The sequence below is a fragment of the Prionailurus bengalensis genome, chromosome C1, assembly GCF_016509475.1.
Source record: "Prionailurus bengalensis isolate Pbe53 chromosome C1, Fcat_Pben_1.1_paternal_pri, whole genome shotgun sequence".
NCBI classification, from domain to species: domain Eukaryota; kingdom Metazoa; phylum Chordata; class Mammalia; order Carnivora; family Felidae; genus Prionailurus; species Prionailurus bengalensis.
In genome coordinates, this window is record NC_057345.1 from 11,956,526 (window position 1) to 11,975,456 (window position 18,931).

The following is an 18,931-nucleotide window of genomic DNA, read 5'->3' on the forward strand; positions in this document are numbered from 1 at the left end:
GCTCACTCTTGGTTAGAGAAGTAGGCCTGGGGTGGCATGTGGGTTGGGGGGCAAAGACCCACACGCCCTTAGGTTTCAAGAGAAGGGCCCCCATGGGTCCTGGGGCTCTGTTGGTGAGAGCATGGCTGAGACCCCCTCCTGCCCTTCTGCAGGGTCTGGCTGCCCCTTTCAGGGTCCAGAATCTTTCCCAGGTACTTCCCTTAGATTTACCGCTCGAGCAAGAGGGGAGAGATGCTTCCTGTCCTCGTGGGGATCCTAGCCCAAAAGGGGAGACACTCCTGTGCGGAGAGTCCCAGCTCTGTGCTTCGAGAGTGCGTAGGAGGTCAAGACTTTGCACCCTGGGCCCCTCTAGCAGGCGCCCTAACCCTGGGCAGGGTCGTGAGGTGTGTCTCGTTTCAGGGTGTCCCAAGCCTGGGGGAAGCCAGGGCCCTGCAGGCCAAGAGCCGAGTGGAGGGGTGAAAGCCTGGGGGCCTTCCCTGGCGCCAGACGCAGAGGCCGAGGTTCTCGGTGTTTATTGGCTTACCAGGCCACAAAAGCAAAACTCAGCAGCAGTACCTGCCTGACGACCTGTCCATCTGCAGGCCTTGGACAGCAGCCGCCCCGAGTAGACTCCGTAGGTCAGTGGGTTCGAGCTGGCACAGAGCTGAGCCACTTTCGGCTCTCTGAGTTGTGTTCCCTAGGGAGAGAGGCGAGAAGGGTGGGAGGAAACGAGCCATCCCCACGTGTCCCAGGGGAGAGGAGGCCTTCCCTGGGAAGTGATGGAGTCAAGCAGTCAGGCTCGGGGGCCTGATTGCAAGGCCAGACTTCTTTTACCCCCAAAGTGCCTGGAAGGGGACTGGCGGGGGAAGCTTCCCTCCACCCAGCAGTCCCTGTTGCCTACTGCTCCTAACACGGGAGTCAGACGCAGGCAAAGGACTTGAGAGCTAAACCCCCTGTGTGGGGAAGGCAGGCAGCGCCAGCCTAAGAGAAGGACAGCGTGTGCCGCTGAGTCTGGGCACAGGAAGGCGTAAGTGCTGTGACAGGCACGATCGCCGTGGCACACAGTGTTCAAACAAAGGTTCGTTTCTTACTGCTTCTGTCCTTTCCCCCTTTTCCTGCCTAGAGCAGCAGTGTCCCAGGTATCCTCTCTTGGAAGGCTGGATTCCCCTCGGGTTAGGCCAGCGCCTCATAGAGGAGGAGGTGGATGGGCCTGGGCTGGAGCCCCTGCCTTCTGGACACCCACCTGCTTCCTTGAGATCCTGACTGGAAGAAAAGGCTACGGATGTCGGGGCCCAGGCTGGTGGGGGTACACTGATCTAGCACGTAGTGGCTGCCCTGCTTCCGTCGGGCCATCTTCTTGTCCAGCCGCGGATAGAGCGGGATGCAGGGCACCTGGGCGTACGGGCTCTGCAGATTGGCAGCTGGCAAGGGAGGAGGAGTCAGAAGAGGGGAACGCTCCAGAGCGCGCCCGACCTCGGGAGGCTGGCCCACCCAGCTGAAATCCCACCTTCGCCACATAATGAGCTGGGTGGGTTTGGGCAAATCGCTTAACCTCTCTGAGCCTCTGTGTAAGCTGGAGGTGATAGTGGTGCCCACCTCTCCGAGCTGATTAAAGGGGCAACACGCGCGGAGCACTCGGCTAAATCCTGAGCACGGTGTAAGGGCTAATAACGGCTTGCACAGGAGGACACGTCTTTGTGATGGGTCCTGGCGGTCCAGTCAGTACACCGGAGAGACTCTGGAAAGCTCCTAGCCCATCACTTGGCACACAGTAGGGATCTAATTGGTGGCACCTGCGATTATGGGGAGCCAGCCTTGCCCAGTGAAAAGGGCACAGGTTTTGGAATCAGACCTGGGTCCACACTGCCCTTTCTGACACACGCTAGTTGTGGGGCCTTGGGCAAGTTGCTTAAACTTCCGTCTCACTGTTCTCTTCTGTAAAACGGGGTGAACGTGATGGCGAGGGCTAAATTCTAGCCCCTGTACGAAGTCCCAGCATGGGGAGTGACCCCAGTGGGTGTTCAGTAAATGGTGAGCTGGGATGGCCAATCACCCTCCGTTCTCAGTTGAGGCTCTTGGGACCAACATGTGCTCAGGGTTAAGGCCTGGGGGACGAGCGCAGGGGGCCCCTGTCAGAGAGCTAGAGGTGGAGGAGCGATTTGCAGCCCGTTGACTACCGCCCACAGGTAGGCCCAACGTGGGCAACCATGTCGCGCAGCAACGAGGTGTGGCCGCGGGGGCCCAGGGAGAGGCCAGGCGGGCAGGAATGCGGAGAACTCACCATGCCCAAGGCCCTCACCGTAGTTCTGCTGCTTCAGCCGGCTCAGGATCCTGAGGACCCTTCGTTCCGGGACTTCCAAGGTGTCTGCTTGCTGGGGGTTGCAGGGAAGCTTCTTCCGGGACCGCAGCCGGCCTATGGCCGACTCCATCTCTCGGGCCTTACAGGTGCCTTCCTTCAGCTTCTTCTGGTAATAGCTGGGGAGGCAGTGTCCGCCCCGCTCAGCCTGGCTGCGTTTAGTTCACCCTCCTCCCCACTCATTCTTTCTGAGCCCCTGGTCTGTCTGGCCAGCTCTGGGACAGGGACACAAGCCCAGGAGTTGGGAGACCTGGGTTTCAGTCCCAGCTCTGCCATTGACTTCTCATGACTGGGCAAGTCACTGCCTTGCTGTGGGTTCCAGTCACCCCTCAAGGGAAGTGGTTACCTCTACCCTGTCACTGCAAGTCACTTGACTTCCCTGGGCTTCAGGTTTCCCCTGGGGAAAACGGGTCAGTTTTCATGTTATAGGATTAAATAACCAGACCCATCAAGTATTCAAGAAAATTGGCCCATGGAAAGAGCTTTGGTAAATGTTACTATGATGTCTGTCGCTGGTATTTTTGCTTAGATGTACACGTGCTCTGCAAGGCAGCTGTGCAGTTAACCTGCTCATCTTCCGGATCTGAGTTTTATTTGAGTTTTATTTTCTTGACTCATTGCTACTTGCCTACCCTCTAGACCGCAGCACCTTTCATCCATTCAGTAAACATTCAGTGGGTGTTTACCGCATGCCGGCTGCTCATCTAAGTGCTTGGGGAAAGCAGCAAGAGATCTCCATACAGGCCCCTGCCTCCTAGTCTCTCTCAGCCCCTCTCTCACTCCAGCCACTGCTGCAGAGTGACCATTTCCACAGTGGATTTTCAGCAGCTTTGCCCAGGGACAGTCTGACATGGCCTCACCTCAGAAGCCTCTTACCTGGAGCTTCTCTGACACATAAGCAACCCAGAAGTCCAGGGGAATTAAACCACTGTGGGGTCTACCCTTGACCAAAGGAGCTAGCAGCTGAGGGATGCAGGTTTCTTTTTGTTCTCCTGACAGAATTCTGAGCCACCGTTCAGTCTCCTCAGAAGATCCTGGGGGTGGTTGACTCACTAACACACGCTTGCATCGTTCTGTTCACATTCCTCCTGTCACTCCTCCCTGGATTCACTTTCTAAAATCAACCACCTAGGCACACACCTAGTGGGAGAGTCGGACCGTGAACAAATCCATACGATACCATGTCAGGAGTGGTGGGTGTTCTGAGAGCGAGTAAAGCTGGGTAGTAGGGTAGTGACGAGGGTCTATTTTTGCTTGCAGTGCTCGGTGCGAGTCTCAGAGGCAGTGGTGTTTGAGCAGAATGAGGGGAGGGAGAAAGTCAGATGGATATCTCTGGAGAAACAGTCTCTCAGGCAGACAGAATGGCATGTGGGAAGGCCACGAGCTGAGAAAGAGCACAGTGGGCTCTAGGAATGGCAGGGAAGCCAGAGGGGCCAGAGCCTGCTGTGTGAAAAAGAGGGGGCGGCGTGTGCAGCAAGATGGCAGGGCCAGTCCACCCAGGGCTTGGAGGCAGTGGTGAGGGGTGGGCATGCTACGTGGTGTTGGGAAACCCTAAGGCTTAAGCTGCTGGTGCTGCTAGGGCCTCTGCTGATCTCTGGAGCCTGGAATTTGGTGTTTTAATGAGCTTCATACACAGAACATAGAAATTGAATACCAGAGTCCTCATGTGAAAGTTGGATCTGGACCCCTCTGTAAAACGAGGCTCTGAAAAGGCAACGTGTTGAGTGAAAAGATGAACCCGAAAATAACCTCACCCCACAGAGGCCAAAAGGACATGAGCAAAGTGTGTGCAACTTTCTCGGTCACAATTTTAAAGGAAATCGCTTGCTCTCCACTTCCTGTCTCCCTTTTCCAAGGACTTGAATTAAGATGTGTTGCTGGTAAATTGGCTTAGGATTGCCCTAGGGAATGGTGGAACAATAAGTTAGAAAGGAGCTATATGTTGTGCGCTGGGCAGCCTTGTCTTCCTGCCTGCTTCTCCTGGACTGTCAATATAAGAGAGAAATAAACTATCTTGTTTGAACTATAGTGCATTGGGGTCTATTCCTGAACTAACATGCCGATCTACAATCCTATACCCAGCTAAACTGCTCAGTATGTGTGACTATAAACCCTTTTGCAGACACACAAAAGATCAAAAATTCTGCATCCCATGCATTCTTTTTCAAGAAGCTACTGGAGGACGTACCCTTCCAAAATGAGGGCATAAACCAAAAACAGAAAAAGAATATATACATACAGAAAACAGGCAATCCAACACAGAAGAGAAGCAAAGGTAAAGGAAGATGGTGAAGGGAGATCCCACATTCGTACTGCAACTGCCATAAAGGACAAGTATAGATTAGATCACTATAGCTTAAAAGAATAGGGCCATTTCGAGGGCTGGCATTAGTGCACCAGTTATTGAATCACTGCCTTTCTAACCCAAAAAAGTTACTAGGGAAACATCTCCCATTATTATTATTTTTTAAAGTTCATTTATTTTGAGAAATAGTGCAAGAGAGTGCGTGTGGGAGAGGGGCAGAGAAAGAGGGAGAGAGAGACAGACAGAATCCCAACACAGTGCTGGAGCCCATGAACTATGAGATCATGATCTGAGCCAAAATCAGACGCTTAACCGACGGAGCCACCCAGATGCCCCTCCTATTATTTTTTAATCAAACCAAACAGACCAAGAAAGATTAAGCAAACCGAGAAAAAGTAAGACAATGTAATCTAACAAACAGAATCCTAATCAGAGGAAAGGAAGAATACCTAGGATGACAACAGACTCCCGGGATGACAACTCTGCAACAGGCCTGAAAAGAATCCAAAAATAAGAAGAATGGAATTATTTAGAACATGCCTCCAAGAAAATGAAACCCTAAGAAGGCACAGAAATTATTAATGAGTACAAAACAAACATCAAGGCAATTGTCAACTTCAGGAGCTAAAAAGATAAGGAAGTGAAATCATAGTATAATAAAAAAAAAATCAGCTATTAAAAAATTGCATAACCATAATAATAGAACCCTCCCCCCAAATTATTGACTCAAAAATTATATTAGAATGGGTAGAGGAGAGTTTAGGGGATAGTCGTATCAGACAGCTAAATCCATACATTAATAGGAAATCAATAGATACAAGTCTAAAAATCACTAAAATATTGTAGTACACGCATATTATTTAGAAGTAAGGAGAGAGTCAAAAAGTATTTGCCTTGATAAGGGAGACTTCAGGGAGTGGGAAGCGTGGTGAAGAGTGGTGTGGGGAACTACAAGTGTTTATTATGAAGCTTTTTGGACTGTTTGGCTTTTAAAACAATGTACACATTAGTTTTTAAGAATTAAAGGATAAAGAAAGTTCTGTCAGTTGAATACTGACCAAAGGAAGTTGCTATAGCCATATTAATATTTAAAAAACTAGGCCTTAAGATAAAAAAAAAAATCACTAGAGACACAAATGATTACCATAGAATATGATAAAATGTTCAGTTCATCAGGAAATACAAAATTCCAAACATGAAATATAAAGTAAAACCGGATAGAACTACAAGGAGAAGTAGACAATCTCGTATCACAGAAGTGATAATAGATACTCAGTGCTGCCAGTGTGTCACATCAAGGAATCCATAGACTATATGTAGATGAATGGATGTGGCTGTGTTCTGATAAAAGTTTAACTATAAAAACTGAGCTGTATGTGACCTGCGGACAATAGTCTGACGATCTCTGTCAGCTGTAGACTTTCCCTAAAACTAAAATCCACAGGAAGAAGAGTTTGGAACTTGAGTCTACCAAGTCAGAAGGTTTAGGTAACACCTAGGCTTTTCACAAATATGCCATAACAAAGAAAAAAAAAAACCCCAAGGCTACATAAATTCAGAGTGATGCCATAACAAAGAAAAAAAAACCCCAAGGCTACATAAATTCAGAGTGATTAGCCAGTAATTGAACTGCCTACAAAAACAAAAAATCAACACTCATCAAGGGAAGAGGTTGGTCTCTAAACACAACAGAATCCAGTCTCTAAATCATATCATCTAAAATGTCCAGGACACAAAACAAAATTATCAGACATGCAAAGAAACAGGAAAATGTCCATAGTAAGGGCCATAAAAATAAACTCATGGAAAGCAACCTTGAGGTAGCCCAGATGTTGGATTTAGTAGACGGTGGCTTTAAAGGAGCTATTAAATGGGAATGCAAGCTGGTGCAGCCACTCTGGAAAACAGTATGGAGGTTCCTCAAAAAACTAAAAATAGAACTACCCTACCACCCAGCAATGGCACTACTAGGCATTTATCCACGGGATACAGGTGTGCTGTTTCGAAGGGACACATGCACCCCCATGTTTATAGCAGCACTATCGACAATAGCCAAAGTATGGAAGGAGCCCAAATGTCTATTGATGGATAAATGGATAAAGAAGGTGTGGTATATATATATATATATATATATATATATATATATATATACATACATACAATGGAGTATTACTTGGCAATCAGAAAGAATGAAATCTTGCCATTTACAACTACGTGGATGGAACTGGAGGGTATTATGCTAAGTGACATTAGTCAGAGAAAGACAAATATCCTATGACCACTCAGATGAGGACTTTAAGAGACAAAACAGATTAACATAGGGAAGGGAAACACAAATAATATAAAAACAGGGCAGGTGGGCGCCTGGGTGGCTGTGTTGGTTAAGTGTCCGACTTCAGCTCAGGTCATGATCTCACGGTCCATGAGTTCAAGCCCCACATTGGGCTCTATGCTGACAGCTCAGAGCCTGGAGCCTGCTTCAGATTCTGTGTCTCCCTCTCTCTCTGCCCCTCCCCTGCTCATGCTCTGTCTCTCTCTGTCTCAAAAGTAAATAAAAACATTTTTAAAAATTAAAAAAAAAACAAACAGGGAGGGGGACAAAGCATGGCAGACTCATAAATATGGAGAACAAATAGAGGGTTACTGGCGGGGGTGTGGGAGGGGGGATGGGCTGAATGGGTAAGGGGCATTAAGGAATCTACTCCGGAAATCATTGTTGCACTATATGCTAACTAATTTGGATGTAAATTTTAAAAACATTATATTAAAAAAATAAAAAAAAAATTAAGGAGCTATTAAAAATATATTGAAATAATTGAAGGAAAATGTGATCTTAATGAATAGAGAAACAGAAACTACAGACCTGAAACAAACGGAAATTCTAGAACTGAAAGGTATAATAACTGAAGTGAAAAAGTCACTGAATGGGCTTCACAGGAGATTGGAGATAGCAGAAAAAAGAATTAGTAAGCTTGAAGACAGATCAATAGAAATCATCCAATCTGAAAAACAGGAAAAAAAATTGAAAACAAATGAACAGAATTATGTTTCTGGCCATAATGAAACAACTCGTACTGAACTTGTCCTTCTGCCATAAATAACTAGATACGTGAACCAACTATGTGAAATTCTTGTCAGATATTGAACAGCAGGCAGCACAAGACTATAATTCCCGAGAGAAGAGAAACCGATGAGGTGATCTCTCTAGAACTTTGCCTGGAGGTACTTCCTGGGCTGCAGTGCGGGAGGTGGTATCCCAAGCAGAACAGTAGATTCACTGAGGTAAGAGGACAGACATCGTAGCTGGGGAAGATGGGAGGCCCCTGGGATTAGTGTATCAGAACATCACAGAGGGGAGCCAGGCAAAGAAAGAGTTGCCGAAATATGCATGGGGTACTCTTAAGTCTTTGGTTGCGTCCTGAGCAGTACACACATAGCGTGAACTTTTACGAAGCCAGATAAAGAACAAAAAAAAGGGAGGAGAGTTCACCCAGGACTGAAAGACACACGAGTTTCAAACGGCCAGAGCAGAAAGACTTTGGTGAACACCTGTGGAATTAGTGGACACCTTAGATGGCTCCTTTTAAGTAGTTGGGACTAAATCAACCCTAGAGTAGAGACTATTCTGGATCTTCCCTTACAAAGCTTTAAAACCTTAAAAGAGGCACGCCTGGCTGGCTCAGTCAGTACAGCCTGTGACTCTTGATCTCAGGTTGTGAGTCTACACTGGGGGTAGAGTTTACTAAAATAAAATAAAATAAAATAAAATAAAATAAAATAAAATAAAATATAAATAAAAAATATAAAATAAAACAATACCTTGAAAGAAAGAAGACTATCCTCATTTACTTAGCCACCTGCCCCCCAGTTCAACACTTTAAAGAACAAAATCCAGGGGTACCTGGGTGGCTCTGCGTTGACAGTGAGAAGCCTACTTGGGATCCTCCCTCTCACTCTCTTTCTGTCCCTCCCCTGTGCTTTCTCTCGCTCTCTCTCAAAATAAATAAACTTTAAAACAAAAAGATGAAAATCCAGACATTCAATAAAGGAAATGCCCCAATATCCAGCATCTCATTAAAAATAGCAGACATGAGGGGCGCCTGGGTGGCTCAGTTGGTTAAGCGGCTGACTTCGGGCTCAGGTCACGATTTCATGGTCCGTGAGTTCGAGCCCTGCGTCGGGCTCTGTGCTGACAGCTCAGAGCCTGGAGCCTGTTTCAGATTCTGTGTCTCCCTCTCTCTGACCCTCCCCCGTTCATGCTTTGTCTCTCTGTCTCAAAAATAAATAAACATTTAAAAAAATTTAAAAAATTAATTAATTAATTAATTAATCAAAATAGCAGACATGAGAAGAAGCAGGAAAATGACCAGTAAAAAAGGAAAAAGAAGTTTATATAAACAGACCCAGAAATGAGAAAGATGATGGAATTAGCAGAAGAGGACCTTAAATGAGCTATCATAAATATGGTCAAGGATTTAAAGGAAATATGAACATGAGAGAAATAAAACCATGGAATAGAACTAAATGAAATATGTAAACATGAAAACTGCAAAAGCTGAAATGAAAAATCCACCGGATGTGCTTAAGAGCAGATGAGACTCAGCAAAAGAAAATATCAGCAAATGAGCCTTTAGCAATAGAAACTATTCAAAGTGAAGTGCACAGAGAAAATTATCAAAATGATCAGAGCCTCAGTGACCTAGGAAACGATTTTTCTTAATGCTTTTTTATTTACTTATGTTAAGAGAGAGAGAGAGGATCGTAAGCAGGCTCTATGCTCAGTGTAGATCCCAATGTTGGGCTCAATCCCACAACCCTGAGATTGTGACCTGAGCCCAAATCAAGAGTTGGACACTCAACCAACTGAGCCACCCAGGCACCCAGGAAACAATTTTAAGTGCTATGGAATTGGAATCCCAGAAGGAGTAGAGAGGGGGGCATATAAAAATAATATTTAAAGAAAAATGTACATTTTACATCTAACAAATTACATTTAACAAATAAATTTGATAAAAACTAGAAACTATAAATCCAGGAAGCTCAACGAACCCAAAGTAGGATGAATACCGACAACTGACCTATAGTCTCAGGACTGATAGAATGAGCCAGTGAAATATGGGGACGGCGTGCTTAGATTTGTTCTTTCCTGTTTGTTACAATCTGGTTTTCTCCCCCTTTTACAGATATCTTACTTCACAACTTCTAACTTGAATTCCTCCCCCTAGCCACTAACTAAGATTTAAAAAAAAATTTTTTTTTAATCTTTATTTTATTTTTGAGAGAGAGAGACAGTGTGAGCAGGGGAGGAGCAGAGAGAGGGAGACACAGAATCCGAAGCAGGCTCCAGGCTCCGAGCTGTCAGCACAGAGCCCGACGCGGGGCTCGAACCCACAAACCGTGAGATCATGACCTGAGCCGAAGTCGGACGCTCAACCGACTGAGCCACCCAGGTGCCCCTAACTAAGATTTTAATATATGAAGTTTACAGGGGGAGAAAAAAAAAAAAAAGGAAGCTTACAGGAAAGTTTCTGGTTGGGGGGAATGAAGGAGTTGAGGGCACATGCCATTGCAAAACAGGCCAGTTCGGCATATGGTTATTTTAGTTCAAAGCACTTGAAAAACAGCAGATACAAGAAGAACATTCAGATCTTTTTTTTCCCTCTCTCTCTCTTTCTAAAAGCAGGTGATAAAATTTCCATGTGAAAGGTGCCCTCTCTGTACCAGGAGGAAGAAACATTTTTATCACAAGAGAGGACGGGCCTTGACTAAGAGAACTCCATAACAGAGCTTGTTAAAATAATTCTTCTCTTTCTTTGGTCGCCTCTATCGTTGCTTTGCTTCTGCACAATCACTAGTCCCTGTTCAACCTAGGATGTAAACACTCGGGCCGAGTCTTTCCTTTGGTTCTCCATTTTTCTCATAAGGGCACCCATGTACATATAAAGAAGATTCGTATGCTTTTCTCTTGTTCATCTATCTTTTTTTTTAAGTTTTATTTATTTAAGTAATCTCTATACCCAACGTGGGGCTCAAACTCACGACCCCAAGATCAGGAGTCACATGCTTTTCCGACTGAGCCAGCTCTAGGCTCCCGCTCCTGTTCATCTATCTTCTGTCAGTCCCAGTTGGAAACTCTTAAGACAGTAAGGGAAGGGGCTCCTGGGCGGCTCAATCGGTCGAGCGTCTGACTTCAGCTCAGGTCACCATCTCACGGTTCTGCATCAGGCTTTGCACTGTTGATACAGGGCCTGCTTGGGGGTCTCCTCTCTCTCTCTCTCTCCTGACCCTTCCTCGCTCATGCTCCCTCTCTCTCTCAAAAAAAAAAAAAAAAAAAAAAAAAAAAAAAAAAAAAAGACAGTAATGAAAACCTTTTCCTCCCGTAGGTATTAAATGCCATTTTTACTTGAAAGAAAGACAAACTATGGTTATTGAGCCTTTGGTATTGGGCAGACATTTCTCTAAAAGTGGATGAAGTTAGCCCATCGCTTCAAGGAAAACGGACAGCATTTGTTGCCTGTGATAGAATTAAAGCTTTCAAGAAACAAGTTAGAATTTGGGGAAACTTAAATCCATTAATACGGGCCTATGCATGTTCTTATACAAAATAGTTTATTTATAGCAGTGAAAATGAAATCAACTATAGCCACACACAACACTTCTAATACTTAAAGACTTTTCTGATGTTAGTGATAATAGTGTATATTATATATGTACTGATTATGATATATTTGTACTATATATATTAGTGTATATTATATATGTACTGAATAGAATATCAACATTTGGAAGATACATAGTATTTCCAAATAACCAGTGCATGTCAGGAAAACATTCATGGGAGAAGAGCCATTCGAACTATAAGACAGACCAGTAGACTTTTATTTAAAGAGTACAGGGGTGCGTGGCTGGCTCAGTTGATAGAGTGAGTGGCTCTTGATCTCAGGATCATGAGTTCAAGCCCCATGTTGCATGTAGAGATTGCTTAAATAATTAAACTCAAATAATATCAAATAAAATAGTAAAGTTCATTGATAGGGTTTCAGATTTCACATCGCAATCACAGAAGCGTCTACCACTTGTCAAGTCTGGTGTCATATCAAAAAAAATATCCACATGATATGTAGATATGAAATGAAAAGGCTATTAACATCCTCCCTCTTACAGTTACCTATCTGAGTTCTTCATATACTTCAACTAAAGCAAATTGCAGGGGCACCTGGGTGGTTCAGTCGATTAAGCGTCAGACTTTGGCTCAGGTCATGATCTGATGTTCATGAGTTCGAGCTGCGCATCGGGCCCACTTTGGATCCTTGGTCCCCCCCCCCCCTCGCCTTTCTGCCCCTGTCCTGCTTGCTCTTTCTTTCTTAAAAGCAAATAAACATTTTTTAAAAAGCAGTATATTACAATAGATGGAATGCAGAGCAGATAGGAGAATCCAGCTGCCTTCTTCTATGCCAGACTCTGAAGAGATTTGCAATATTGCATAACAATGCTATTCTTCTCATTAACTTTTTTTTTGGAAAATATAGTTATTTTTTATTAAATTTTTTTTAAATTTTAGGTAGGTTCCACACCCAACATGGGGCTTGAACTCCCAACCCTGAGATAAAGAGTCACATACTCTACCGACTGAGCAACCTGGTGCCCCTAAAATGTTTTCTGATGTTAACATGTAATGGGGTTATTAGTGTTAAATAAGTTAATAAGTATTGAATTTTTTTTCCCTCAGTTTTAAGTTCAAGTGTAGAAAATATTGATAGAGGGGTTCCTTGGGGTCCCCAATAATTTTTAAGAGTGTAAAGGGAGGTTGACTAAAAAGTTTGAAAACCTCTGCTCGGGAAAAACTCTTGCCCATGTGTCCCGGGAGACACATACAAGAATATTCACACTGTTTCTATCATAGCTAGAAACCGAACATAGTCCTAATGCCTATCAGCAGGACGAATAAATATATTGTGATATAGTCATACATAATAGTATGTAGCAGCAAAAATAATGAACAGTCAGGTGCCTGGGTGGCTCATTTGGTTGAGCGTCTGACTTCAGCTCAGGTCATGATCTCATGGTTCGTGAGTTCAAGTCCTGCGTTGAACTGGCCGCTACCAGCATAAAGCCGTCTTCAGATCCTCTGTCCCCCCTCCTTGCCCCTCTCTTGCTCAAGCTCTCTCAAATATAAATATAAACATTAAAAAAAGAAAGAAAGAGGGGCGCCTGGGTGGCGCAGTCGGTTAAGCGTCCGACTTCAGCCAGGTCACGATCTCGCGGTCCGGGAGTTCGAGCCCCGCGTCGGGCTCTGGGCTGATGGCTCAGAGCCTGGAGCCTGTTTCCGATTCTGTGTCTCCCTCTCTCTCTGCCCCTCCCCCGTTCATGCTCTGTCTCTCTCTGTCCCAAAAATAAATAAACGTTGAAAAAAAAGTTAAAAAAAAAAAGAAAGAAAATGATCAATGATCAATAGTTATACACAAGAACATGGAAGCATCACAAGAAGATAACGTAGAGGAGAAAAAACAAGTAACAACTTACTACAGTATGAGTCTACTCATATAAAGTTCAAAAATATGCAAAGCCAAACAATATTCAGGAACACAAACAAGTGTGAGTAAAGATCAGAAAGCACCACTGCATACCTACCAGAAAGAAGACTGACTACCAAATTTATACGAGGTGTGGGGCAACTGGAACCCTCATATTGTTGGTCGGATTGTAAAATGGTAACATCACTTGGAAAAAAGTGTGGTGATTTCTCAGAAGTAACGTACAAACCCCTACAATTCCCTTCTGCACGTTCCCCCAAGAGAACCAAAATACGTGTCCACAAAAAGACTTGTACAAAAATGTTAATGGCAGCTTTATTCATTATAACCCCATGCTGGAAACAGCTCAGAAATCCATCCATACGGGGCGCCTGGGTGGCTCAGTCAGTTAAGCGTCCAGCTTCAGCTCAGGTCATGATCTGGAAGTTTGTGGGTTCGAGCCCCACATCAGGCTCTGGGCTGACTGACGGCTCAGAGCCTGGAGCCTGCTTCGAATTCTGTGTCTCCCTGTCTCTCGCTGCCCCTCCCCACTCATTCTCTGTCTCTGTCTCTCTCTCTCTCAAAAATAAATAAAAACATTTTAAAAACTAAAAAAGAAAAGGGGGGGCGCCTGGGTGGCTCAGCATCCTGATCTCACATCTTGTGAGTTTGAGCCTCGGGTTGGGCTCTGTGCTGACAGCCTGGAGCCTACTTTGGATTCTGTGTCTCGGTCTCTCTCTGCCCCTCCCCTGCTCACGCTCTGCCTCTCTCTCTCTCTCTCTCTCTCTCTCTCAAAAATAAACATTTAAAAATAAGTCAATCAATAAAATAAAATAAAATAAAATAAAATAAAATAAAATAAAATAACAAAACAAAGAAATCCATCCGTAAAAGAATGGATGAACCAACTATGGTAGACTCGTAAATGGGACACGCTCAGCAATAAAAAGGGGTGAACACTGACACCCACAACGACATGGACAAATCGCAAAAGCGCTGTGCTGAGTTCAAGAAGCCACGCTACGACTGCAAACCGTACGTCTCCACTGATGCGAAGTTGCCTGCAGGCAAAACCAATCTGTGATGGAAAACAAACCAGAAGAGAGCGATGGCCTGCGCAGGGGTGGGTTCAGAGGGCGACTGGGAGGGCTCAGGAGGGCCCTCTCCGGAGTGATGGTAAAGTTCTGTATAACCTGAGAGGGGTTCAGGTTGCCCGGAGGTGGGCGTTTGCCGAGACCCAGACCCTGACGATCTGTGTGCTTCACTGAATGTAAATTATACCGCAAGAAAGGATTAAACAACAACAACAACAACAACAACAACAAACCTCTAAAGAAATATTGATCTTTAGTTATTGATATGTTTGCCGAAGTATTTAGAGGAAAATGACCCTAATTTATTTTGAAATGAATAAAAGAACCCAATGTGGATGGGTGACTAGAGGGCTGAGTAGACAGCAGATAAAACGAGTATGGCAGACGGGCAGTGATGGGATCTAGGTGGTGGGTATGTAAACATTCGCGTGAAATTCTCTCCGATTGCTGCATATTTGAAGTTTTCAATAAACAAAGGGGAAAAAAAACCAAGCAGTGAGAACTTAAGAACAGAAAGCAAGGGAGTAAGGATTCGTTCTTGTTTGGGGAGAGAGTGCTTTGTGATTAGGGCAGGGCCCACAGGGCTCTGAGGTTATTGGACAGGATCTATTTTTAAACTGGGGGCATTGGGGCGCCTGGGTGGCACAGTCGGTTAAGCGTCCGACTTCAGCCAGGTCACGATCTCGCGGTCTGGGAGTTCGAGCCCCGCGTCGGGCTCTGGGCTGATGGCTCAGAGCCTGGAGCCTGTTTCGGATTCTGTGTCTCCCTCTCTCTCTGCCCCTCCCCCGTTCATGCTCTGTCTCTCTCTGTCCCAAAGATAAATAAACATTGAAAAAATAAATAAATAAAAAAGATAAACTGGGGACATGGACACATGGGAATTTGTTTCATTGGTTTTAAAATTATACATGTATGTTCTTCAGAGTTATATATATTTAGAGTACTTTACAGGGGCTGGGGGGATAAAGACCTTTTTTGTCTTTGGGGTTGCTAAGCTGGAACAGCCTGCTATCATTCCCCCTCCTCTGGCCCCATGTGGACAAGGCCTGGTCTCAGCGACAGGGACAGGCCCCTGTGGGGGAGACAGAGAGACCAGCTGGGGCATTCTGCTGTCACGTGTAGCTTTTAGCCCTTGAGTGTCGATGTTCCGTTTGTATGTAGCCATACCTTCCTTAGACGAACCACTAACCACCCACCAGCCCACTCTGGAGACGAACCACTAACCACCCACCAGCCCACTCTGGAGACGTGGGGAGGTCTCCATCTCTAGTGTTCTCTGGCCCCAGGCAGCCTCCATTGCATTCCTTTTCTGAGACCGCCACACTGATAGAGCAAGAAAGAATTCTGCTGCTTGCTGCTGAGGTTGTTAAACTAGGAGGGTGTGAGTATGGGGCTGCCAGTTGCCATCCTTCCCACGGTGAGAAGAGCCTAGCTGAGCTTGGAGCCAGTGTACAGAGATGAGTAGGAGGGACCGAGCCTTAATGGTATCATCCGGTCTCCTGGATCCAGCCATTCCTGAGACACGATCAGTTATGTGAGCCAACATATTCCCCTTTTGCTTCAACCAGTCTTATTTGGGCGTCTTTCACTTGCGACCAGGAACCCTAACTATCAGCTGTCAAAATACGAGGTGCCATTTCTGGGTCTGCGACCCTCCACCCCCAGCCACCAGCCCCACTCACTCGGTGATCTCCTCTAAGGCTGCCTCGGGTAGGGCCAGCATCTCCACCATCAGGGACAGGATCTCAAAGAGCAGAGTGTGGGGGTTGGGGGGAGCCGTGTCCGTCAGGGCGCTCTGTTCTGGGGACATGGGATGATGTCTGCCGTTACCATCTGGCAGCTCCGGAGACCCACCCTCCACCGCCTTCCAGGCCCCTCCCGGAACTCTCGCTGCTCTGGGCTCATCCCTGCTCACCCACGGAGGAGAAGAAACGCCCGCTGTCTGTCATCACAGCCAAGAAGTCCTTGAAGCCTACGCGACCATCTCCTGTGGAGGCCAGAGGTACAACAGTGGGCGGGTCCCAGGCATTGCAGCCCAGGCGTGCTTACTGGCATTTACTCAATGGGTCTGATGATAAAACACGTATACGGCACATACTGAACACATATATCACATGTATTCAATGCATATATCTGTGGTGCAGACGGGAAAGTGGAAGGCGAAAATTAAAATCTCCTGCGTGGGAAGCTCCCAGAACTTGGGTCCTAGAGATAGCAGCCTGGATTCACATCCCCAGTCCACCACTTGCTATCTGTGCAGCCTTCGCAAAGTCTCTGAACCCCCCCAAGGCTTAGTTTTCTCATCTATAGTCATCCCTGTATCATGGATGATCATGCGAGGCAAAGTGTTTAGAACAGGGCCGTGCATCTCTTACGAGCTCACTAAATGTCAGTGACTATTATTATTACCACGTGCCAGTCACTGCACGAAAATTATGCGCCCACAAGAGTCCCACCTCGGCCTTCAAGGCCCGGTTACCTGTCTCCGGCCTCACCTGGTGCCAAGCGCCTCCGGCACGAGCGTGTTCTTCCACGGGGGGCCACGTTCCCTGTTCTGGGCCTTTGCACATGCTGCTTCCTCTTTCCGAATCCTCTCTACCGTCCTCCAACTCTCTCCCTTAGTGAGCATCCTACGTGTGCTTCTGCCTGACTAAAACCTGACCGAGTCAGCTGCCCCATTAACCACTCTCATAAATTTAATGGAGGTTCTGGAAGGCAGGGACTGGGTCTGTGTTGTTCTGCGCTGTATGCCCAGGACTTAAGACAGGTAGGTCTTGGGGGTGCCTGGCTGGCTCAGTTGGAGGAACGTGAGGCTTAGTCTTAAGGTTGTGAGTTCAAGCCCCGCGTTGGGTGTAGAGATTACTTAAATGAATAAAACTTAAAAAAAAAAAACAAACAAGACAGGTAGGTCTTAGCAGATGTTCTCTGAACTACTAGACAAATGAATGAATGGTCTCTCGTCCTGAAAACCACCCTCTGGAGGTGCTTAATACGCTTATCCCCATGTCACAGATAAAGCCTGAGGCACGGAGAGTAGAAAGCAGTTGCCAGAGGGTCACATAGGGGCAGGACTGGGGTCAATTCCTGGCTTGTGTGTGTGGATTCGCCCTTGTACAGTGATGGAGGAAACACAGGAGGCCAGGTAGTGGCGAGGACCCCAGGACCCTTACAGCTTCACTGCTCCCTGTGTCGTGCATCTAGCCAATCAAACCATGTGCGATTCCCCTGACCCCCCCCCCCCCCGCCATTCCTCTTCCCTTTGTCTACGTTATTTCCACCACCAGGAATGCCCTTCTTCCTTTTCTCCCCACCTAACCCCTGTCTAATCTTTCACAATTTGCCTCAGGCATCACCTCCTCCAGGAAGCCTTCCTCCCCGATCCCTTCCTCCCAGCCACCTTAAGTACTTCTTCCTTTGGTGACTCCTACTTCTGTGTCCCTGTCTAGGTGAGCACCTCAAGGGCAGGTCTCATGGGTCTTACACATCCCTTTATTCCCAGTGCCCAGCACGGGAATGGGCACACAGTGAGCATTTAATAAATATTTGGTGGATGAGTAGTACCAGCAGGCTAACGTCTCCTGGACGCGTCCCGCGCACCAGGCCTTGTGCTCAATGCTGTGCCTGGATCGTCTCATTTGCTTTCCGGTAGCCTGGTGAGATGGGTACTGCTATCAGGCCCAGTTTACAGAAACAGGCGTGGTGAGCTTGTTCAAGGTCACACAGCTGGTCAAAGGAGCGACCAAGTCACAGGAGAATGTCCTGTGAAGCACACGTGAGGGCCTAAAAGGGAGGAGTCTGAGGAATCGCCTACGTCCTGGGGTCAGAAGGTAGGCCGCGGTCGTCTCTGGGTCCCCAGGACCTGGCACTGAGTGGGTGCTCAGAGAGCAGTAACCGTGGGGGCCGGGACCAGCTACACCACTCGTGGGCCCCAGTGCAAAATGAAAACGCAGGGTGGGGCCCCTCACTCAAAAATTACGAAGAGGTTCCAGACCGTGACAGCAGACCATTAAACTGCGCGCAGGGCCCTTTGAGCGCGGGGCCCTGTGTGACCATGAAGGTCCCACGTGGCTGGTCCTGCCTGGGACTGAGAATGGTGCCTCCCCCCACTCACCATCGACATCAGCACTCATCAGGGCGTCCTCTACCTGGGCCGGTGTCAGGGAGATGCCCACGAGCAACAGGATGTTCTCCAGGCTCTGGGCGTCCACCTCGCCATGGCCATTGAAGACCTCAAAGTAGCTGCGGAAGGCTGCGGGGGGGGGGGGGGGGGAGGGGGGGGAGGAGCGCCGCGGGGTCACGTGAGTGAGGCAGGGACATTGCTTGTTGCTACCATTCATCCCACCCCTTCCAACCACCCTCCTGCCCCGGCATCCTTCCACACCATGGCTGGGAGGAGGGGCAAAGGTCACTAAAAGGACGACAGTGGAAGGCGCAGTCCCACTCACGCACTCTACTCACTCTACTCTGTGTTACAAGGTCAGGCCAAGGGTTCAGCTGGTGCACCAAATGCTAACCTCCTTAGCCATCTTCATTTTGTACCAGGAGGGCACACGCCCTATTGAGGGCACCCCTGCTATGCGCCAGGCACTGTGCTGGGCTCTTTACGGCCGTGTTCTCATATTAAATTCTTACGACAACCTCTAAGAGTCGAATGCGTGTTCCTTTTGTAAAGATAGGGAAACTG

General features: G+C 46.9%; 1 protein-coding gene across 2 annotated transcripts in view; it reads right to left on the minus strand.

Annotated features, from left to right (window-relative positions):
* Positions 1-496: 496 nt before the first annotated feature.
* The window catches only part of SPATA21 (spermatogenesis associated 21), a 30,399-nt gene continuing 11,964 nt past the window's right edge, over positions 497-18,931 (minus strand). Inside the window, exons 5-10 of one of the 2 annotated variants that reach the window (XM_043573860.1) lie at positions 18,359-18,496; positions 16,163-16,234; positions 15,930-16,047; positions 2,279-2,454; positions 1,223-1,400; positions 497-676 (exon numbers count right to left, since the gene is read on the minus strand). In XM_043573860.1, coding sequence (XP_043429795.1) covers positions 619-676; positions 1,223-1,400; positions 2,279-2,454; positions 15,930-16,047; positions 16,163-16,234; positions 18,359-18,496 — 740 coding nt within the window. In that variant the 3' untranslated portion in view covers positions 497-618. Of the gene's footprint in view, positions 1,401-2,278; positions 2,455-15,929; positions 16,048-16,162; positions 16,235-18,358; positions 18,497-18,931 lie in introns of both variants that reach the window. The other variant, XM_043573859.1, reaches the window with a different exon arrangement.